A 23,233-nucleotide genomic window follows, 5' to 3' on the forward strand; every position below is an offset into this window, starting at 1 on the left:
GACCTGCAATTTTCTGTTACTAAACTCAGACAAAACTGAAGTTATTGAGCTTGATCCTAAACACCTTAGAAACACATTAATGATATAGTTACTTTGGATGGCATTAACATGGCCTCCAGCTCCACCGTAAGGATTCCGGGAATTATCTTTGATAAGGATATGTCATTCAACTCCCACATAAAACAAATACACTGCTAGGTGTATCTAGCATGGAAGAGATAAGCACCCAGGTGTCTGTAGCCAACATTTGCACCTGGGCACACATTAGATACTGTATGTGTATGTGTATATGTACTGCATGTATATTTGGTAACACTTTATAATAACTGAACTGATCAGTAGTAAGTCATTTATAAGACATTAGTTAATGATGAACTAATCATGAACAAAATATTAATATCTTTGTAAATGATTAATTAATGCAATGTTAACATCACAAATATCTTGTAAGTCATCTATAAATTATTAGTTAATTATAAAATATTCATGAATAAATCATTTGTAGTTTGTAGGTCTGTGGGAGTGGGATAATGTGAACCTATGCACGTTGGGACCTAACAGTGTAGCTCCTCATGCAGGTGAACAGGGGTTGGGAACTCCCATGTGTTAGCTCCATACCATCCTCAACTACTTTCATCATCTTCATCAGGTATAAATGATGTGTAAATGTATGACTAAATCATTTATATGTCATTTACAAGTGCTTTTGCATCACCCTAATCTAAAGTGTAAACAAGTAAGCCGAGTGAAAATAGAGGAATATTAGTTCAACCAACTTTATTAAAGTCAACATATGATTATATCAGACTTGATTAAACTGAGTAAAACTGAATAGTCAATTTTAAACATTTTTACCAACTCAACTTTTTTATGTATGATGTCAAATGTACTTTGAATAATTAGTTAGCATCAATACAATTCACATTTTAACAAACATCATAATGTTAACATTCAATTGTTTTTTTTTTTGTTTGTTTGTTTGATAACCAATTCTTGCAGTTTAAATTTAAACATTGTTTAAACTTTACTATGGAAACCAACAGACAATATAAATCAAAGCAGAGGTCAACAATTTTTAACAGTCAGATGAACAGACCTGATGTTCCCTCCACAAAAATTACAATTTGACTCTGCAATGTGTTTAGTCACCAGTAATCAGTTTCCAAAATGACAAACAGACAATTTTAAAGTGTTGCTAAATGTCTCATTTATAAACAAAGTCCATTAAACCAGGAACTTCAAAAAGCTTGACACTGTGCCACACATAGTGGAATACACAAAAAAGAGCCGTGCACAAGCTGTGTTAGGCCAACAGCCATGTTTGATTATGTGAGTCAGGATAATGTACTTGTAGGCTGGTTTTAGCCTCAATGGTTTGAGTCTCATCAAGCATCTTTGAAAGACTTGAGAAGTTTGAAAGATTTGAAAGAATATTTCAGACTGAAGGTGTCAGTCAGGACGAGGAGAATGCAGCATTCACCAGCCACATTTTTAGGACCAATCGGCACTGAGGTTCCCACCATATTGATACATATGACTCTGCTGTTGCCTCTAAAACACACAAATACACCACAATTATTAGAACAATACACTGTCATAGGGTGACCATATTTTCAAACCCCCAAACCAGAACTCTTAAGTTTACTGCAAGTTCATGCACACGCACATGTATGCGCTTATGCATGCACAATAGGCATTCTCATCAGGATGGGGGACAATTATTTCAGCACACCTACCGAGCGCACCTTTCAACACCATGAACAGAAACTCAGCAGATGAAAAATTATGTTTTGTCTCCCAAAATCCACCAAGGTATTTGTCAGTGTGCACAAGGGCAGGCTGCCGGCTAAATGGCTGACTGTGACACATTGTCTGCCAGATTTTTTTTAACAGACAAAACAAGATACAAATCTCTTTGCGGCCTATGAATGACTTTACAGGCTATAACATAAAAATAACTTTAACTTACATCTTCACAATGCTATGCCACAAGCTGGTTGCGAGTTTACAAAGATTAAAACTTCAAAACATTAAATCACAATTGCACCTTGTTAATAACAACCAAGGAGCCTTTAAAGAATGTAACTGACTACATATTGTAACTGCAGCTTTTCTGAGGTCATTTCTCTGTCTCAGAACAACATTATTACCTGTTGTTAAACATACTGGTGTCACTCACTGCCGTATATAAAGGAATCTGTTCAGCTGGACATCTTCTACTAGTTGATCAGATGACAGCAGACCAGCACAAGTTGGCTTCTTGTAGCTCACTCTGAATACAGCACAGAAAAAGCTTCAGTGATCAGTTCACTGAATGTTTCAAGTCCCAAATATGTACAGCTATGTTACAAATGTAGCCCGTGGAATTAGATGCCACACAGGACACAATTACTTCCGGGGTTCTTGTAGCTTTCATTTTATTGTTGACCACATTTGCAACAGGTCATTTTAACAGAGTGTGTAAGCTACTGAGTCCTTTTAGAGAGCAGCTCATGTGCTTTCACAGCCTGCGGCAGAGTTAACACAAAAAATGATTTAAAAGAAAAATAACAAAAACAAAATTTGGCAGTGGGCTATGACTGTCGACAGAAAACATAAAATAGAACCAGATAAGTACATATTTAACAGCCATAAACCCACAAAAAGTAGCCTGGAAATGTACAAGGTATACTCGCAAAGAACACTTACATTTTTCACAAGTTTCACCAACCCCACTTGGAACTCCCCGAAGACTGCACAACTCAACACACTGTTGTTTACCTTCAAACAGAGTTCAAATGAATGTAACACCTGTACATTTTCTCTAGTAACAAAATACAATAGCATGGTGTAGCTTTATGCACGCTAACATTACCTTGCAATGCAACTGAGAACACAGTGGTCGACGTCTGGCGCCAAAATCCAAGGACATCAACTCCAAGAGTATCTGAATCAAACCATCTCGTTAAAATATCGACAGATAACGTCCTTTAGGTATTTGTACAGGGATATTTTACAAGATATGTGTATATTTACCTACTACTTTACACAATGCAGTCACAGCACCAACCACTCTGCAAATCTCCAGGTTGTTCGCACGTAAACAGGAAGAAAGACTTGCTCAACACTGCCGCCTTGTGACCAAACTCGGCAATAACAAGTGAGACTGTCACAGCCCACTTACGGTCTACTTCACATTTTAATTAAATCTAAACAATTGTACACTCAAAAGAAAAAAACAAAGAACACATGTATTAACATTCAAACAACTTTGAGAGCTATCACACCTAAGTGGAAAATAACATCTGAACCGATTTACCACCCGGGTACACAAATCTAAGGTTTCTCACCACGGTACAGTGGGGTCCCAGACTTATACAGCTGATGTGTTCATTGCCTGTAAAGTTATACTATCACTGCATGCCATTATTGAGGACCTAGTTAGTCTGGTGCGGGTTTCTTACTAAAAATTTAGTTAAACATGCAGGCTGTAGTGTGTGTTTGCATCTCTGTCACTAATATACAGACCTGTACAGACCTGTTTGTTTCCTCCAGGCGCTAATGTTACTGTACAGTACACACATTAGTTTAGAGACATGGTTACACTAACGCTAATTGACTCCTAACACACACATCTATTGTAATAATATTAGCAACAAAAAGAATAATTTATGAAACCAGTGTTTACTTACCAGTGAATATGTTTCTGGAGAAACACTAGACATGCATGCTGTCTGTTAGCTAATGTTAGCTTCTGTTCGTAATATCTATTTAGTGCTAAAACATCAAGTTCTTCAGGTTACAAGTAGTAACATGAGCTGCAGCTCCTTTACAGATGGAAAGTCATGAAAACTGAAAAGGCCTGTTTCTGTTTGTTGTTAGAGCAGTTTGAAATGTTCATGTCACGTTCATGATTTAGATAATATATTTATAGAATTTTTTTGGATTTATGATATGTTTTTAAGCTGACCTTGTTTTGATTCCACACCCCCGTCCTCATTACCACCTTGAGCAAAGCCTAAGAACAAAAACAAACAAAAAACTAAACCTCCCTGAATAAATAAAGGTTTAAATAGGTTTTTAAAAATCTTTTGCAAGTCCTGACAAACTCATACTCTAAAAATTGTGTTTATATACTACGGTACTGAATGGTTTTGCCAAATTGGTGGGTGTTTGGCACTGCAGACTAGACTCCACCTCTTGCACAAGATCAGGTTTAGAGAGGAAGGAAATGTGGTCAACACATTAGTTAGAGCTCAAGGATAGAAACAGTATGATTCATTCAGCCGCACTGACACCTTAAATCTGTCTCACATTAGTAGCGCGGAAGTTTAACTTGGAGCAGAAGCAGAACTTGTGCATCTAAAACATGTCTAAGACAGCAACACTGGAATGGACGTGCCTTAATATCTAACAGGCAACTAGGCAAGACTGCTGTAAGGTAGGTGTGTAATCTGTATCCAAGAGGCCAGTTAAATAGGACCTCTCTGCCTTTCTCCTTTCTCCCCTTTCGGTGCAAATCTAATTGTTGAGACTCTGTCTTTCCGGTTCATTCAGACTAGTGGGTTTCAGGTCTCACTTTAGGCTGCTAAAAATACTTTATCCTCATTCAATTCCCACTGAAACAGACATGTAATTCACTTTGACTGGCCCCATCAGTGTCTTCTTTGTAGTCAGCCCAGATACCAGAGGACCACCCACATGCTGAAAAGTGAGCAAGTACACGGGATTTATAAAGCAGCCACTGTGATAGCAAGCACAAATGAAGAGAAAATAAGATAAATATTTCTGTCAGGGCACTGGGTGTAGCACATTGTGCAGCTGTACAATGTACAACAGAACTGTAATGTGACAAATCACAGCAGTTTGCTCCATGTCAGCTTGCGATGTGGAGGCGAAGCGCCAGGTAGTAAAACCAGCTGCAGGATCCTCACACCCTTGAGTGTTGTGCACTTTCCCAGTGAACTTCCCTCACAGATGCTGTAAGCCCAAGGCTGTAATAGCTCAGGTTCAGTGGGTCAACTTTTACACTGCAGGTAGCCCAAGGTTAGTTTGACAATTTAATTTGGTCCCTGAGCCACCCCTGCTATAAGGAACAGTGTCAGAGGATGTGTGTGGGTGTATGAATGCAACAGTTTCACCACAGCATAACCCTGATGTTGAACTGTTTTCCATTTCCTAAATATGTTTTTGTGGAAACATAATGCTGTCCAGATAGGCCTTTTTTATTCGACATGTCACAGTAGGAAAAGTACAGGTATAAATAACAAAAATAAGGATGGCTGAATTTCAATCTATTCAATAGCTGCTTCAGTTTCAGGGTCCTGGTATTGTGCATGTTCACTCACTGTCACACTGTCATTGCTTACTGGGACACTTGAACAATATGGAGCCATTGATAATTATATTAGTGGCACCTGCTTTTCCAAAAATGCATTCTGTGAAAAAGGCCTATTAAGTTTATTTTGTAAAGTAAAATATCATCAAAATATTCACATTAAACTTATCTGAAACATGTTGACTAGTGGTTTTTGAACCTACATTCATACTGAACATCATGTGCAAATTCACTTGAATTTTCACTTGAGTGATTTCCTCTGGACAAAGCTCCTCCAGAGCCACAGAAGACATTATACTACAGTTTTCTGAGGCTGAGTGGTACCCCCTGTGACTGGTAAATTGACTTTAACATCTGAAATTGGTGGAGTGGAAAACAGTGTGGTCTTGGTTAAATACACAACTTCCCCCTTGCGTTTGCACTAATTATTGCCTGTGAACATCCGGTGGTGAAAACAAGGTTGGTGAATGGTATGAAATGTCTTTGTGACTGCCGTAATGAAATGAATTAACAAGCAAATGAATGAATTAACAAATTAAAAAAAAAATTGTTCAGGATTGTGGATTGTAGATAGATAGATAGATAGATAGATAGATAGATAGATAGATAGATAGATAGATAGATAGATACTGGTTGCAGTTGTTTTGGATATTAATCTGAACTGGCTGATGCATTCTCATAACTCTCCACTCTAATAATGTGATATTAGACAGACAGATACATATAAATGGAAGCAATTCTCATGTTTCCAGAAAGTGCTGCAAACACATGTCTGTGTGCACATACAAATACACATACTCAAACACAACTAAAACTATGCTTTCAGCTCTTAATTGTCTGAAAGCCTCTGAAAGCAAAACAAACACGCTGGATTACAGCACAATTTTCTTTTCCTACTGCAGTACTTTTTCGGACGGATAAATGAGTCATAGTTTTCACTGTAAGAACTTGAGCTTAACGTGGGAGCTTAGAGGTATCAACATATATTTGATTGTTGATATAGTATTCGATCCTGTGCTTTTCATCACCCATTGTCAATTCAGGTCAATCAAATAAGAGCTGACTTTGTGATAACCCATGCAGCAGATACTCAGCCACACTGCACTTTATCTTATTGATTACATCAATTAACTTTACAACCCTCCCTCATGTTACATTGTTACATGCATTCACACAGATACTTGTATTTCTGCTTAATCAGACACAGACACTGAATAAATAGCAGCCCTGCATCATTCACTGACTGTATTTCCTGGGCTGGACTGGTGTGGTGGGAGTGGTGAAAAGTGGAGTTTGTATACAGTGCTCCTCCCATGTTCCCTCTCCCCCTCACTCTCTGTTTTGTTTGAGGTACAGCAGGCCAGTCACTCCGTAGACCACTCTCCCATTCATAGCATACACTCTGACTCTCTCTCCCTACCTCTGCTGCCTTCTTCAGAGCCATCTCACTCCCACTTCCAACTAGACTCTACAAACCAGCTCTTCAAGGTAAGAAACAAACACACCTCCTCAAGTTCTCAAACACTTATTTATATGCAAACATACAACCTTATGCTCAAATGGTTCATTCACGCAGGTAAGTTGGTTATATTGTATGAGCTAATGAACTGTCTTGTATGATTTAACTTGATCTGCTGGGGTGTATGCTTGCGTTGTTCAGCCACACTTGCTTCTTTCTCAACCTCCTAAGGACCAGTCCCTACAAGCAGAGGCAACAGCATGCGCAAATATGTTATTTGACTCCCACTTCCACATGGCTGTCTTTACAGGGATACTGTCAGTGTTAAAGTTTGAATGTAAACTTAGTTCTGACTTGCTGATTCTTCTTGTTGACCCCTAATTTAATTTAAACTAAAATGCTGGCTCTGTTGCACTGTGTATTTTATCTACCTTATGCACAAAATACAGAGGAAGAGGTGGTTGTTCTGCAGGGGAGTTGATGAATAGGGAAAGAGAGAGAGCAGAAGCATCCATATAGTAAACCCAAATGCATGTTCTCTAGTAGACCTTGTATGTTGTATCAAGTGCATTTGCAAGTGCTCGCAGTGTAAGAGTGTAAATGAATAATGGCATTGGCAAGACGTTCAGCAACAGCAAGGCATTTTTGTTCAGGGGCACAACAATAACGATTAATATCATATCAAAGTACAAATTAGGTTACTTTCCTACAAATGTACTTTTGTAGAAGCAAAAATACTGATACAAAAAGTAAATACTAAAAAAGGAGAAACTGAATTACCCCCACTATAGTTGTCATACATTGTCCACAAACTTCATTATGGTCCACAAGAGTTTCTATTTAAAAATGCTTGAATCCTTGAATCATGGGAGCGTAAAGTCATTGACAAGCAGCCTGGAGCCAGCAGGACGAGAATGATGTTAAGGACTAGTCTAAACACCAGCTGGCCAGTAAAGCCAGAGATCAATGAGCTCATGTTACTACATGCTGCTTTTAGAGATTTTTTCTCTTGCATGTCTTCCTTTAATAGGAGCAAATGATTTGGTTAGTTATAACCACAGTTATTACTTTACACAGTTGAGACACGGTGTATTAGTAATTTTTGTGATTTGACATAAAGCAATCATTCTCTCATAAAGTTATAAATATTTCCATCAATTTAATGAGGGAGGAAAAATAACATGTTCTGTTTTTATCTTGTCAGCGTTGTAGGATATAATTACACACCTATGTCACATGTGTCTAAGTAAAGGTAATTGTAAAAAGTAAATAGCAGAAAAGCAGACAGAAAACCTCGGATTTCTTATAACATTGCTGGCAGACACTCAAATCAAAATTTGACAGCACCCGTAGAGGACCTCACACATGTTTGTTGACATGTCCTCAAGTGCTAATCACACCTTGTCTAACAGCTATGACTCGCTTGTTTTTACTGAAGTTACTGTGGTAACCTTTAATCCAGTTATTTAAAAAAAATAACAAACATTGCCATTGCAGTGTTGTTACATTCTGCTGACAACATAGAAGTCAAATATTTATTTGAGATTTATAAAGCTTAAAAGAAAATTCTAAGCTACTTAGGAGTAAGAAAAAAGTGAAAGATAGAAAGCTGCTCATTGCACCGACTGTCTAACAGTCTGATAATTACACCTGTGACAAGGCTGAGACAGCACTACCTAATAGCTTTACACTCACACAAAGGTATAGTTATGATGCCGCAACCATTTATGACCAAACATTGCTGAAAACACAACGTCATGTTGCACTTTTTCAAGAAAGAAAGTATATTATTTTCCACCTCTTACTATTTTAAATAGAATATATCCTTATTATTACATAACAGGACATGGCTGAGCTTAGTTGTAGTTTTCACTATAAATATTCACATACAACATATACCAGTGATAACATGCACAGCATCATAAATAAGGCACAAATAGCATGCTAGAATGGTAGAATAAAACAGAAAATTAGATTGAAAAAAATGTACGTAGTGCATTCAAGGATGTATGTGTGTTCAGGGATAAAGAGCTGTGTTTCATGTTACGCTGTGTGTGATCCCGTAATTGCTTCCATATTCTGCTCTATACTGCTCTATATTACTACATGAAAAATGCTTGTGAGAGGCCGGTACAAGAGCAACAGTCTTACATATGAGGGACATTATTTTGAACCCAGCGGATGTGTATATTCTCTTCATCAAAGCACAAATGGTGGATCTGGCATGAAACACTGTTTTCTGTCACTGAGTATACACTTGAAACTCAAACAGAATGCAATCTGGCACGCCAAGTCTATGAATAAGATTAGATTTGACTGAAAAAAAAATCTTTCCGGGAGGTGAGTTTTTTCGCAGGGCCTGCAGCTTGGCATGAATGTGTTTGTTCTAGATATCAGTGTTAGGAGTGAATGTCTTCCTCATGACCATTAGGAAGAGTTAAACACAAAACAAACCAAATGATCTTCAGGGACAGGTTTCGCTGTCTGGTGGGGTTTGTGGAATATTGAAATATGGCAGCAATTTTGTGTTGGATATTGTAGCTCCACACCCACACTCTCCACAGTCTTCCTTCAGACCTGAACAAGTTCTTCCAATTTATGAAGTGTTTTGAATTTGATGGATACAGAATTCACAAAGCTTTCATTAGTGCATTTAAGCCTAAGTGTGTCTCCTGTTCAAATTTATATATACACACAACCTTTGAGAATTTGAGGCTAAATGCGTGAGGTTTTCTTAAGGCAGTGGAAAAAAGATTCTTTAAAGAATTTTAAGGTTGTAGCTGAGAATAATGGAATAATCAATAATGACTAGTCAAAGATAATCTTATGGGATTATTCTAACTCAGCACTGTCCATTATAAAAATTAAGCGTTATAACTTAAAAGGCAACTGAGACAGCCAATCATAATTCCTCATATTTTTCGTTATGACTTTATTTCCTTTTATGTGTTTATTAAACCTGGAAATATTGCTTAGTCCATCAATACTATTAATGCTGCCAGCATTGTTTCCATCTTAGAGTAAATAAAGTGTACTATTATTGCTCATCATCACTTTTCAAACCTCTCCACACGTCATCACTTTGAGTGCTGAGATGCTTTTAGTGAGAACCACACACACTTTTTTTCCTCCGTTTCTTGCCTACAGGAAATGGCTTCCAAGCGGCAAATTTGCTTCAAGTGTCGCATAGCAGTGGTCCTGCTAGTCCTCTTGGCTGGTATTGCAGCTCTCATCGCTGTCGCCATCATCCAGGACACCTGGAGGTCTAAAGAGTACAGCTTCCAGGTGAGCACATGCACAAATGCCTGCAGATACACAAACAAACGTGTCAGCACTTAACCTTTGGCTATAAGTTGTCTTCACTTTCACATTTAAAAGTACATGTAGGGGCTCAAAACACACTCACACAGCGGAAGAGAGAGACAGAGACAGGTATTCAGATACACATACTTCAACCCCCACACATCTTCCACTGTGAATGTGTTGCCAGATGCTATCCAGATGTAAGGGTCAGAGGAAGGAAGTTTTCTCATTTGTCATTTTGGTGATGGACGGTGGCCCTGGTGGACCATGTATGGTTTTTAAGGAGGGTTTGGGAGTGGGGGTGGGGGTTGCAGCAGCCTTGACAACAAAATATACTTTAAGGCTTTATGTCTTCTACTACACATAGTCAGAAGTGTAATCAGACAGACCAAATGAATTAATTAAACCTTGTAACATTATTTCTTTCTTTCTTGCTTCAGTATGGCATAGTGATAGACTCGGGTTCATCTCGCTCCAACGTGTACCTGTATGAGTGGCCAGGGGAGAAGGAGAATGAAACAGGAGTGGTGACTGAGATAATGAACTGTAGAGTTGCTGGTGAGTCTTTATACTTACATTGAGTAGAGAGAATTACAGCTTTTATATGATCAACATTTTCCTGTATTGAGTTTAAAAAACTGAGTGGAAATGTTACAAAAAGAAAATGAGTAGAGAGAAATGAAGCACTTTATGAAAAGAAAAGAAAAGCTAAAACTTACAGAATATTTTTGAAATTTGAGACAAGCTCCTTAAACGTTTTGTCAACTAAAAATGTTGGAAACATGTTTACTTAGACACTATATCTCCTGTTTTCCATGCAGAACTTAAAAATATGATTCTAGCTTGGCCTTTTGCTCACAGGTGACGGTATCTCAGAGATGAAAATTGACCAAGAGAAAGATGCTGCATCATGGAAAGCCTTCCGTGCCTGCATGGAGAACATCACCAAAGCCATTCCTCCTAAAAAACACAAAACTACACCTCTCTTTTTGGGAGCTACTGCTGGAATGCGGCTGTTACAGTAAGGAAATGCAGAAATGAGCTAGCTTTGGGGTATTTTCTCGCTATTACTTTAATGTATTAAAGGGTGACAGGAAGGAACAGAGCAATTTAACTTCATTTGTGCATCACATGGTTGTTCCTAAATAACACTGAGTCACCAGGAAGCGTGGCAGTAACAACATGTCTACAATGCAAGCTGGGACAAGATTCAAGAGCTTAGATAGCAACAGTGCATCACTGGGGTTTTCCCAATTTGGGATTTTCTCACGATTGTGGCTAGATACATGAGATGCTCACTGAGCCGTACAGGTCGTAAAAGTATTGGTCCTGGTCCCAGGGCGGATTTGATTCTTTGCTCTGTTCTACAGTTTTGCGGTCACTAGTTGTGCTCTGTGGTGAGCACTGTTTGGTATTGTTTTTGTTTTGTTTGCTTTAATCTGATAAAAATCAGTGTGCATATGTCCAAAGTTTAAACCCTCCATGTGTAGATTTTTGTGAATCCTCTGGATAATAAACAGTAAATGATAAGGATGATGTTTCTGATGTAGTTAGTTGCAATTAAATTACATTGTTTCCATTTTTTCCTTTAATTCTTCCTTCCTTTGTGTGCTTTGATTTAAGTGAGGCGGATGAACAGAGGTCCAATGAAATCCTGGCAAGTCTCAGAGACTACCTGAGCTCCCTTCCATTCATCTTCCAAAATGCCTCAATTATTACTGGTCAGGAAGAAGGGCTGTATGGGTGGATTACTGTCAACTACCTCATGGGAAACTTCCTAGAGGTAAGCTGAACAAGGTAGAAATGTACTGTAATGTAAATGTAATTCATTTATTCATCTATCTGAAGCAACAATCTTTGTTTTGAAATTGCATGGCAATCCATGAATTGTTGGGATATTTCAGTCTGGACCAACTGACCAAGAGGCCTTGCCATCCCTAGAGTCGCGCTACTAGCATGGCTAAAAATGTTAAACTTTAAATCTCACTTCCCTCCCTGTACTCTCCTGTCAATCACACTGCACAGGTGGGTCAAAGTGTGCTTGACCCAAATATTAAACATAAAAAGAAGAAAACACTGTATGCTGTGATACAAACAGGGCCATCATATGGTTCATATACTAAACTTTTCTATTATATTTGCAGAAAAACCTGTGGAACACCTATGTACGCCCAGAAGGGGCAAAGACAGTGGGATCCATGGACCTTGGTGGAGCATCGACACAGATTGCCTTTGCAGTCCAGGACGATCTTATGGGGCCTGACTACCTGCATGTCAAACTGTATGGTTACCCTTACAATGTCTACACACACAGTTTCCTCTGCTATGGCAAGAATGAGGCTGAGAAGAGGGTCCTGGACAAAGTAGTCCAGGTATAAAGCTTTTCTTTGTGTCTTTTCCGTGTGTGTGTTGTTGATATGTGTGGTGGCAGTGGGGATGTGTGCTTTTTTTGCATACATGTGCAGGCCAAAATCCATTAATGCCTAGTTAAGAATTTATCAGTGAACACTGCTGTCCCAGAGTCGCCAACAGGCTGAGGGAGACCAGTCAAGGATGCATTATGTCATTAAGAATATTGATCGAGCTGTGAATGCCTTCAAGCTAGTCTGGAGAAATGCATTAATTCTGGTACATTACAGTTCATTCTTGAAACTAATAGGAATTGTAGGAGGAGAAATACGCTATGCTGTGAGAATACAATATGTTGCAGGTATAAATTTGCACAGTGCTAAAGCATCATGTCTTGAGGAGAAAATATGTATTTACATCAGGATCTCAGGGTAAAAGTCATGTTATATATATATCTATGGATGATGTTAGTAAATGAAGCAATATATTCTTAACTCTTCCCTCTTATCTCATCCTCCCATGTCTCTTCCTGTCCCCTTTTTACTACTATTTTTCATTTCCTTTCCCATCCTCCATTGCTTCTTCTGACCTTTTCTTCCTCCTCTTAATACTCCAGGAATCATCTGACCCAGCCCACATTAACAACCCCTGCTACCCTAAAGGTTACAACTACACCATGAATTACTCATCCATTTATAACACAGAGTGCACAAAGAAGCCAGCAAACTACAACCCAGATCAGGAACTCCTCATTGTGGGAGCCGGTGACTCAGACAAGTGTGAGAGCATAGTGAAATCAATATTTGATTTCAGGACTTGTTCCTCAACCCAGTGCTCCTTCGATGGGGTCGAGCAGCCACCAGTCACTGGAGATTTTATGGTAACACACAGAGCATATGAGACACATGCGAGCAGGCAGATGAAGATGCAAAACAACTGACTACATGGTATGTTTCTCCTGTTCCTGCCAGGCATATGCAGGATTCTTCTACACTGCTAGGGCTCTGCTGATGAATGGCACATCAGATTTTGATCAGTTCAACACCGCAGTTAGGAAATTCTGCCACACAGAGTGGAAACAGGTAAGTTCTTCATATTGGTATACAGCTAAGATAAGAAGGCATGAAGAATTGAAGGAGGGAAATAATAGAGTAAACCTAGAGAACAGGTGGAAGAGGGAAGAGGAGAATAGAAAAAAGAAAGGAAAAGACAAGACTGCCGCAAATAAAGAAGTATACACATATGGAAAAAGAAATATACAGAAATTCTACTTTTAAACCAAATGGTGTGGCAAATGCTACCACTACAGCACAATAGAAAACCACATTCCACAATAATTTCACTAAGCAAGAAAGGGCAGAATAGAGCATCTATTCCTAAGGCAAAATACCTGCTTTGGCATCACTGATTGAGGTGTGGCCACTGCACTCCCAGTAAGCCAGCAGTGTGTCAGCATTTTCAGTTCTGATTTATTGTTGGTGTTCCTGTAAAACATGTGATGTCACAACTGCTCTTACAGGCTGGTACACAAAGAAAATATTTGGTATGGTTATTTTATAATTATCACTAGAAAAACTGGTATTTCTGCCTGTTGACAGTGGGGAAACAGCTAGCCTAGCTCTGCTAGATGGTATCAGCACCAGCACTTCTAAAGCTCATTAATAACACGTTATATCTTGTTTGTTTAATTTGTACAAAAACCAAAGTGTAAAAACATGTTAGGGCGTTATGTGCGGGACTATTTTTTGGCCGGGATGCAGTAACTTCTCTGCTGATTGCCTGGCAACCTCACAGTGATGACAAGACTTCAGGGGTTCCTTGCTCTGGGCCAAGAAGTCCTTCAGAAGTTATGGTAGGCAGATTCAAGTACCTTTTATATAGAGCCAGGCTAGCTGTTTCCCCCTATTTCCAGTCTTTATGCTAAGCTAAGCTAGTTTGTTGGCTTAGTGTATAAGCGTATATAATATATGCGTAATTTCGATTTGTTTAACTGTAATTTGAAATTGGTCTTGGATCTCACATTGTTTTGCCTTGGCCTTGGTCTTAATTGTTACAAGTCTCTCATCTTGATCTTGACTTTAACACTGCTATTTTGATATTTGCATTCATTTTAATGAATTTGTGTAATTTTTCTTCCTAATCACAGGCTAAACCAATCTTTGCATCTCTTTCTTTCAGCTGGTGGAAGAAAAGACATGGATCTCTGAAAGATTCCTTCGGACTTACTGCTATGCATCTCACTATGTCTTCACTTTGCTGGCAGATGGATACAAGTTTGACAATGAGACCTGGAAAAACATTAACTTTCAATCACAGGTTAGTTCAACAAAAAAACATTACATTATCACTGCAAGAGTTGAAGAAATGAATCCAAACATTTTTACCAAGACATTCCTTCCTCCAACTATTGCCTTCTGTTGTCCTTTACACAACCACAAAGCATATGCCAATGCATATCCACAGTATTCTTTATTCTCGGCATTTGCTTATCTAGATGTGCAATGAAGTAATGCTCTACTATATATAAAAGAGAAAATATGAGAATACATTTATGGCAGGTTGATGAGAATTGTCATGCCTGAGCTGTCAGCAGTCCCATCATAATGTGTCAGACAGCCTCTAGCATGACAATATAAGTGTGAATGGGGCCACCCATTGGGACCCATTAAAGTTGGAGGGCTGACATACTAATGATCTGCGCTCAAAAAGTTGAGGCCAGAGTGAAAGACAGGCAATGTATCACTCTGGGACGCCCTCAGGATATGGAGGATCTTTCACAATGGAGCTCCCTCAACAGAAGGGGATTCCTAGTCTTTGGCACTCATGAGTCATAAAGATAGTAGCTCTCGAAAAGTCACACATCACAGCTGCATTTTCCAAATTGTATGGCCGTTACCCTTTAGACTTAATCACAAAAACGTTCCTCAACAACTGGCAATGCTCACAATTTCCTATGTCACCAACAAGAGAGTTAGTGTGCTGTGTGTGCTGTTTAGTGCCTTTGGGTGTCTGGGAGTCTGACGGTTGATAGATACTTGTAGAGGAAGTTTTACAGGGGTGGCGTTTGGGTGATGTGACTCATCTTTTACCCTTAAGCTGTAATTGTGCAGCTTTATGACAGGGCTGTTTGATATTCTCATCTTCTCAAGACATGCAAAGTGATGTATTAGCTGACTAGAAGCATACACTTGAAAAAACACTGTGTACAGTAAGCAAATTCACAGTGAACAAAATGCAATATCTCTTATCTTCTTTTGTTTTGTCTTCTCTTCTCTACAGGTAAAGAAAACCAGCATAGGTTGGAGTTTGGGCTACATGCTGAGTATGTCTAACATGATCCCGTCTGAAGTGAATGAAATCCCCCCAATGACAGACCCTGTCTTTGCCGGCCTTATCTTTCTATTCTCAGCCATAACCATTGTAACCACTGTCTTAGTTTTCATCATTATCATTCGCACCTGCTACTGAGAGTTTAACATTCACAAAAGGAATGATCTGCCATTTTAAGCCTTGGGGGCTGCTGTAATCCTGTAAGAATCTGTAGGATCCTTCAGTAGCATGTGCCAAGGCACCTGTACTGATCGTTGTTATGAGTATGTTTTTATTTTCAGCCTGAGCCATTAACTGCCTTCTATTTCAATTATGAATTTTATGAGTGTCTAAAAACTGAAGTAAGCCTCAAAATGAAAACCCCTCACTGTGTATCCTGCTAGTGTCTTTGAGCTAGCCTCAGATGTGAGACTTTGTTTTATTAGGACAGTTAAAAAAAACAAAACAAAAAAAACCAGCTCTAAAGAGCATTAAAAACACAGTTCATTTTTATCTCAGGGAAACTCACATGTGTTTAAGTAATGGGACCTTTTTACATTTAGTTGACTATGGTCTTTTTCAAGCGCCAGTAAAGGAAAAAAAAAAGTTGTTGTTTACAGACAAAAAAGTGACACACTGGTTGTCAGAATGACAGAATATGAAAGGGCACCCAGAAATGTCCATGCTCACTCTTTTTCGTTGAACATTGTGTCATCCCAAAAATTGTTCATTCTCAAAATGAGATTATTTATGTGCATGCACACTTGTGTGCTACACACATGGACCCTCAGGCAGAAGCATGAGTTACAAACTCACCTATTGATTATGTTTTTCTTCGTGTAGAATATATATGTAATTGCACTGAATGCGTCTGCTTTACTTACAAAATAGTAGCACTTTGCTTCAGCTTTGTTGTAGTGTTTTTCACTGTGTGTGAACTCATTGAAAACTATAGGTACATAACAATACTCCATACAATACTCAATAAAAACCTCCCTAATAAAACATGTATTGAATGTGTATTGTGCCATTGTTTCCTTATGATTTTGTAAACAAAACTCATGTTAGATTAAGTCACACAGTTTTATACAGTCTTTTTCCAAACAATTAATAGGTTTAAATACAGATGCAATTTATTTTCTGAGTTTGGGGGATTAGTCAACCTGTTATGGTAATGATGTAGTGCTACAACACTGCTTAGTGTTATTTTTTCCCACCAGATACATCATATTTATTCTGACCTTGTGTTGTTCCATCCCTGGGAAGGTTTTTATTCTGCACTTACAGAGAAGAGTACTGTTGGATAAACATGATACAGTATCTAACTAATCAGGTAATTAAAACTTGAAAGGTGCAGTGTGTAGAATTGAGTGGCATCTAGCAGAACTGACTTGGCATAAATGGAATATAATATTCATAAGTATGTTTTAATTATTGAATAATTGTGTTTTCATTACCATAGAATGAGCCCTTTATATCTACATAGGGAGTGGGTCCTCTTCCATGAGCCCGCCATGTTTCTACAATAGCCCAGAAAGGACAAACCAAACACTGGCTCTAGAGAACACATTTTGCATTTTTCGCAAGTTTCTCCTACTTTGGTATACAGATTAGTCAGTCAGATTCATTACTTGTTCCCAGCTTGGAAAGGGAGGGGGAGGTGAGGGGTATTCAGTTGGTTGCAATCTGCAACCTCACCGCTAGATGCCACTAAATCCTACACTCTGGTCCTTTAATTCAATGGAACAAAGTTTAAGTCAAGTCAGTCCAGTAGTTTAAGCAAACTTCTCTAGAGAATTAAAATATTGTTGAGAAATATGTCCTGATGCATAAAGTCTTAGTTGTGTGATGAATTGACAGACAATTCAGCTTTCTTATTCAGCTGTTAGTGTCTCAGAGTGCAGTAATCTAAATACAGTGTTATAGTAAAATGAGAGCTTGTATGTAGCCTTTGATGAGAGATTTATTTCCATCAGTAGCATCTAGTTTACAGATATAAAATGTTCATTAATCAGTCAGCAACAGGATGGAAGAGGTGTTGCTGGGAACGAGCAATGAATCTGACTGACTAATCGGTGCACTAAAGTAAACACACTTGATATTTGCATCCAACACATTTAAGGCTGGCAGGTAGTAATATATATATATATATATATATATATATATATATATATATATATATATATGAATGTACTTTGTGCTTTCTCAAGATAAAGGCATTCTGAAACATTAAATTCCAAAATAAAAGTACCCACTGTGATTTCTTCACTTGTCTAAGATCATTTCTAACAGAGAACAGCATGAATAAAATGTGTGTGTGTGTGTGTGTGTGTGTGTGTGTGTGTGTGTGTGTGTGTGTGTGCCGGGGATCAAACAACCAACCCTGCAAAAAGTGAACGACCTGCTCTACCTGCTGCCTAAAGTACAACTAGTACAATCATGGATAATTATGCCTGCTTAAATTGAAAAGCCTCTGTGTTATTTGTGACTTGTAAGACTCCTTGTGACTCATTAGTATCCTACACACACACACAGACACAGACACACAGACACACACAGAGCTCTTCCTCTAATAACCTTTCACTCATATTGTGTACGACAGTGCACTCTAGTGGTATTGTGTTGTACCTGCAGAGTATACACTACAGAGTATCCACTGTTTGAAACATTTTTTTATTGAAAGATTTGTCTAAAAAGAAAACAAAAAGAAAAGAGACATTTGAAACTACAGCAATATCCACTGGTTCTACAGACACTCTCGGAATCACAATTTGAAAGACATGGGAGGCATGTGACCAAGCAAATAAAAAAATAGCATCATCAAAGTTATTTCTGTTTCATCTTCTTTTACACACGTGTACAAAAAAGATCTCATAAATATTACTTTTGTTCTCGCTTTCTCTACTCTCTCTCTCTCTCTCCTTTTTCAATAATTTATTCTCCAATAGAGGTTAGTATCTGCTTGATTTTGGTTGAACCATGCTTTTTCTATGTTTCCGTCTCCATTAGCTTCCTTTCATTGGTGGAGGGTCAGGTAGGCGGGGCTTCAAGGGGGGTGACCTCAGAGCTGGTGTCAGACAGTTTGATAGTGTTTGTTTTTTGTTTTTTTAGAGAGATCTTTTTGTGTTTTTCAAGGGCTGCAACCAGGATCACGTCTTTTCATTCATTTGAAAAGAGGCACAAAACTTGCAGGATGCTTTTTACATCGTCAAGTCATGGATAACAATGAACAGGAACTGTCTTTATCCTGTCTTAAAATGGTCAATTACTGTCATTCTGGAGGTGCACCTCTTCCACACCCAGCCAACACAAGACAACCTCACTCCCCAATACTGAAAAGTATTTAGCAGCTCACACATCATAATCAATTATCAAAAACCAAAAAAGGCAACACAATAAGAAAAAGTGAAAAACAACAACATTCTCCTTGTCCTCTCAGGAGAATTTACACAAGCTTAAATGATTTTGTTGAACAGAAATGCCCTTTCCTCTTACAGAGATCATCGCCCTGCTCACATTTTAAATGGCTTGTGTTTGGCAAGACAGTGGTGTAAAACAGTATGTTGTGTGGACTGAGACTATGCATTTCAAAATAATTACATCTAGAGTGTTTTGGCTTGCAGTCATAGAGTTACTGCATCTCACTGTGGACATTTAGGATGCAGCCACAATGCAGCCTGAGGACGGTGTAATTGTGTGTACACACAGCTTTGAAGAGTACACACCAATATTCCACAGGATAAAATGCATTTTCAGCCTCGTTACCACTAAAATATACGATACCAACTTATTCCCAATAATATACCCATCTCTTCCACAACCTCCACAGGGTGTCTGGTCTCTCCCACTTTAGATCATTACCGCGTTTGATCGAAAGCTAAACAAAGCATCTCAGAGCACAATTTTCTGGTTGAGGCAATTGTGTTGAAGAGCTACTGCATGTTCTCAGTCACCGATACAATTATCTCACACACAAACAGCATGTCAAGCAAGAAAAATCTCAGGTTCAGAGGTGAAAAAATAAAGAGAAAGCAACATGAGGAAGATCTCTTCACTACCTAGTTTCTTCATCTTTGGTATAAAATATGCCACCTGTAGGCTGCTGTTTTTTTTTAATTTTCTTTTTGCAGTGAGACAAGCAAAGCAGGCAAAGCAAAAACATTTTTGAAGGTAAAAAGAATGCAAGTAAAAAACAGAAAAATACAAATGCGATGGAGGAACAAAAATTTTTAACTCATGATGAAACTAAACTGCATTTTCCAGGAAGCAGTGGATTGACCCCTCCCACAAGTCCCACAAGATTTTTTTTCTCCTACCAACCAACAGCTGCACTGCACCACATAATTTAAAATCATCTTCATACAAATACAACCATATTTTTTTTTTTTATCCTGTACAGATAGCTTTTAGATTTAGTCTCCAAGAACTCTAAGAACCGCTCAAATCACTCAACCACTCAGTCTTTTTTTTAATAATTCAACACTATGGAGACTGTTTCCCAAAATTTGAGAAAATTAAGGCAATAAAGATTTACGAAAACATTGATATTCTAGAAAACTACTCAAATAATAAAAAGGATGAAAATGATGTAGCTTAATATCAAAGGAAGACAACCTGTTTTTTCTAGACTTTGCTTCCTTTCTTTTTTAATAAAAAAGTCTGAAAATCTACCTGCACATTCAAATGTTCTTTTTTTCTGTACAGTTTGTTGGTTGAGTTTAGATTTCAGTCTATGTCTTCTCTTTTTCCTTTGGAGGCAAAGTCCAGTCTCACAGTGAGAAATAATAAACTCAAAGTTGCAGACTGCGTTTGATTTCATTGTCCTCAAGTTCAGCAAATCATCATTTCTTTTTTCTTCTGTCTTTTTCTTGGATCAACCAGGTAAGAAATAGAATTGATTTTTTTTTCTTCATTTTGTCTTTTATTTGGTGCCTGTGCACAGTGGAAGCATTCTCCCCTCAGTGTTGTCCATGTCACCTTATATAGTCCCCGTTTCATTTTGATTCTCTCTGTGTCTCCAGCGCCTCAGTGCAGTCCTTCTAAAGGCAATGCAGCAATGATTCCTACCAATCTTGTTATCTAAAAGAGACAGAAAAACAAGTCAGTGAAAACATTGTAACTGAAGAAACTGTGGACAATGTTACTGTTACTAAAGCAGGCACAACATTCTTCATCCAACCGCCGCTTGTAAAGGAAACCACCAGTAGGTTATCTAGGAAGCTGTGATTATGTAACTGATTTGGCTTGGATCAAGAGCCAACATACAGAGTTGGGAGGGCCATCAGGAAATGGTCTACACCTGAGCAGCTTGGGCCTCAGTCTACTTAAAAGAGTAGTCCACTGATTTAGTATTGCACTCTTATAACATTGCTTTACTCACAGTGGACACTTATAAAAGAAAAAGGATCAGTATCACTGCAGCAGAACCAGAGATATCATCTTTTTTATTCCTGCATTCTTCTTACTTGTCAAATCCTGGCGCCTATATTACCTACAAAACTTGACCACTAACATTTTGGTTGGAGATTTGGGTGTGTTATGCTAGTTAAATTTTCAAACATGTAGACTTCAGCCCTCAACTGACATTATCAGACTTCCCTCAGCTCCCTCTGGAGCCACAAAAGGCTTTATAGTACTTTTTCCACATATGCAGTGGTACTCCCCCAGACTCGTAAACAGGCTTTGATGTGTAAAATCGCTAGAGTTTCTGTGTAAGTGGCTTGATTTTCTAACATCTCTTTCTTCTCTTCCTCCCAGGCTCTGTCTGGGTTTTTCCATGTGCATATGCAAGAAGACACATCTTTAAAGGAATAGTTCGACATTTTGGGAAATATGCTTATTTACTTTTTTGCTGAGAATTAGAAGAGAAGTTTGATGTCACTCTTGTATCTGTCCATTAGATATGAAGTTGGAGGTAGGAGATGGTTAACCTAGCTTAGCATTAAGACTGGTAACAGGGGGATATGGCTAACCTGGACCTGTCTAAATGCAGTGGTACAAGGCGGTACAGAGGTGGAGTTAGTTTGAACTACTACAGTTAGCTAGTTTTACTCCAGTGGTGCCCAACCTAGGGGTCTGGCCCCTCAAAAGTGTCACCAGATAAATCTGAGGGGTTGTGAAATGATTAATGGGAGAGGAAAGAAGAAAAAACAAATTTCTGATACACAAATCTGTTTTCAGTTTTTGGACTTTTTCTCTAATCTTTGATTTTTGGTGAAATATTGGGTCATTTGAACATTTATTGAAATGAAACCATGTGAGAAGTTTAGAGGGAAAAAACACTATTTGGTTGAGCTGTTAACAACTCATAGACGTCAAAAGCCAAAAAGGTTGGAAACCACTGGTTTCATTTAGGGCTGTAGTCTCTTGGTCGACTAGTTGGTTGATATACTCTCGTCCGACCACATTCTCATTGGTCGAATAATCTCTGTGTTACTTTCATAAGGAGAAAAGTGCTACATCAATAGCTTTCCAGGATTAATCCATTATTTCCTGCGGTGGGAGGGACAGACTAACAAATTACCTGTGAAAACGGGGGTGTATTCAAAACAGCCCCGTTGTTTTCAGAACTTTGAACTCACCCAACCTAATGGAGACTGCTGGGTCTAACTGCACTCAATGTTTACTGAGCATTTACTGAACATACTGAACGTTTACTGAATCAGTGTTTCTCCTATAATTATAACAACTAGAACCCCCTCCAGGCCAAAAAAAAAATTTTTTAATGCCAAAAATAACGCCAAATATCCATTCATTCAGAAATCAATAGTGTTTGAGAGTCTCTGTGCAGCACTGTTCTGAAACGTGAGTCAACCTCTGTGTTGTTACCTAGGAAACTATTGGTAGCGTAACTCCGTTTAGGAATAGGGCATTGCCTAATATGTTTGCGTAGCGGGTGGGAAAGAGCGAGAGGCAGAGAAGTGACGGTGGATGTGAGCGCAGCAGAGGAAAAGGTTAGTAGTAAGTTGTCAGTCTGGCAGTAAATGTACAGTACAGACTACAGTGTAACAGTTAATAAATGCTAAAAAGTCACGTCTGTTGTTTCCTCAAGTGCTGGAAAAGTGAAGGAGGTTAGCTCCAAAGTTAGAAACAATGGGTTAGCCTAACCTGAAGACACAAAACAGAGAAATAGAGAATGGAGAAATGTGTGGCTGCTGAGTTCAGTATGTACGATTTCAGTTGACCAAGATTTTCTTTGGTTCACTTCAGCCCTAGTTTCATCTTTAACAATGTTTTGTATTTTAAAGGTTTCACAAACTTTTAGCATTCTAGCTATGTTAAGTAGGGAAAGATTTTTGCTTTTATTTGATAAATGGACAGTTCTGTCATAGACAGAAGGCGTGGGGGGGGGGAATGACACGGACTCCAACTGGAATCAGAGGATGTTGCAGTTATGTAGTTATGTGCCTTAACCAAGAGGCTACCAAGACAATCAAGTAGGGAATCCTTAAAGCTTTAATCTGAAAATGGAAACCGAGATATTTCTGAAATCAAAC

General features: G+C 38.5%; 2 protein-coding genes and 1 long non-coding RNA gene across 11 annotated transcripts in view; 1 reads left to right on the forward strand and 2 right to left on the reverse strand.

Annotated features, from left to right (window-relative positions):
- Positions 1 to 762: 762 nt before the first annotated feature.
- Positions 763 to 3,686, reverse strand: LOC121906425. Its single transcript, XR_006098625.1, has 6 exons — positions 3,672 to 3,686; positions 3,016 to 3,203; positions 2,855 to 2,926; positions 2,689 to 2,760; positions 2,151 to 2,272; positions 763 to 1,551 (listed from the first exon to the last, which is right to left on the reverse strand). It is a non-coding gene; the product is annotated as an uncharacterized LOC121906425 (long non-coding RNA).
- An 81-nt stretch (positions 3,687 to 3,767) lies between these two features.
- On the forward strand, positions 3,768 to 16,744 carry entpd3 (ectonucleoside triphosphate diphosphohydrolase 3). 3 transcript variants are annotated; one of them, XM_042425300.1, is made up of 11 exons: positions 3,768 to 4,424; positions 6,756 to 6,805; positions 9,924 to 10,061; positions 10,520 to 10,637; positions 10,941 to 11,100; positions 11,703 to 11,862; positions 12,224 to 12,451; positions 13,045 to 13,308; positions 13,400 to 13,510; positions 14,607 to 14,744; positions 15,708 to 16,744. In XM_042425300.1, the coding sequence occupies exons 3-11, from the start codon at positions 9,927 to 9,929 to the stop codon at positions 15,894 to 15,896; spliced, it is 1,503 nt and encodes a 500-aa protein (XP_042281234.1). In that variant the 5' UTR covers positions 3,768 to 4,424; positions 6,756 to 6,805; positions 9,924 to 9,926; the 3' UTR covers positions 15,897 to 16,744. The 3 variants fall into 3 exon arrangements, with proteins under 3 accessions (XP_042281234.1, XP_042281233.1, XP_042281235.1); XM_042425299.1 differs by having other exon boundaries at positions 3,768 to 4,420; XM_042425301.1 differs by lacking the exons at positions 3,768 to 4,424; positions 13,045 to 13,308 and having other exon boundaries at positions 6,511 to 6,805.
- Positions 16,745 to 18,391: 1,647 nt separating this feature from the next.
- Positions 18,392 to 23,233, reverse strand: part of LOC121906267 (RNA-binding motif, single-stranded-interacting protein 3-like) — a 192,345-nt gene continuing 187,503 nt past the window's right edge. For all 7 annotated transcript variants that reach the window (XM_042425030.1, XM_042425028.1, XM_042425029.1 and 4 more), the window contains one exon: positions 18,392 to 20,816. In XM_042425030.1, coding sequence (XP_042280964.1) covers positions 20,813 to 20,816 — 4 coding nt within the window. In that variant the 3' untranslated portion in view covers positions 18,392 to 20,812. The remainder of the gene's footprint in view (positions 20,817 to 23,233) is intronic.

This window comes from Thunnus maccoyii, chromosome 10 (assembly GCF_910596095.1).
Source record: "Thunnus maccoyii chromosome 10, fThuMac1.1, whole genome shotgun sequence".
Taxonomy (NCBI): domain Eukaryota; kingdom Metazoa; phylum Chordata; class Actinopteri; order Scombriformes; family Scombridae; genus Thunnus; species Thunnus maccoyii.

What these genes read in the sequence shown, in the direction of transcription:
- entpd3 (XM_042425300.1), top strand. Translation starts at nt 9,927, where the DNA reads ATGGCTTCCAAGCGGCAAATTTGCTTCAAGTGTCGCATAGCAGTGGTC. An exon ending in GCCACACAGAGTGGAAACAG is followed by an intron (nt 13,511 to 14,606) that starts GTAAGTTCTTCA and finishes TCTTTCTTTCAG; the next exon opens with CTGGTGGAAGAAAAGACATG. An exon ending in ACATTAACTTTCAATCACAG is followed by an intron (nt 14,745 to 15,707) that starts GTTAGTTCAACA and finishes TCTTCTCTACAG; the next exon opens with GTAAAGAAAACCAGCATAGG.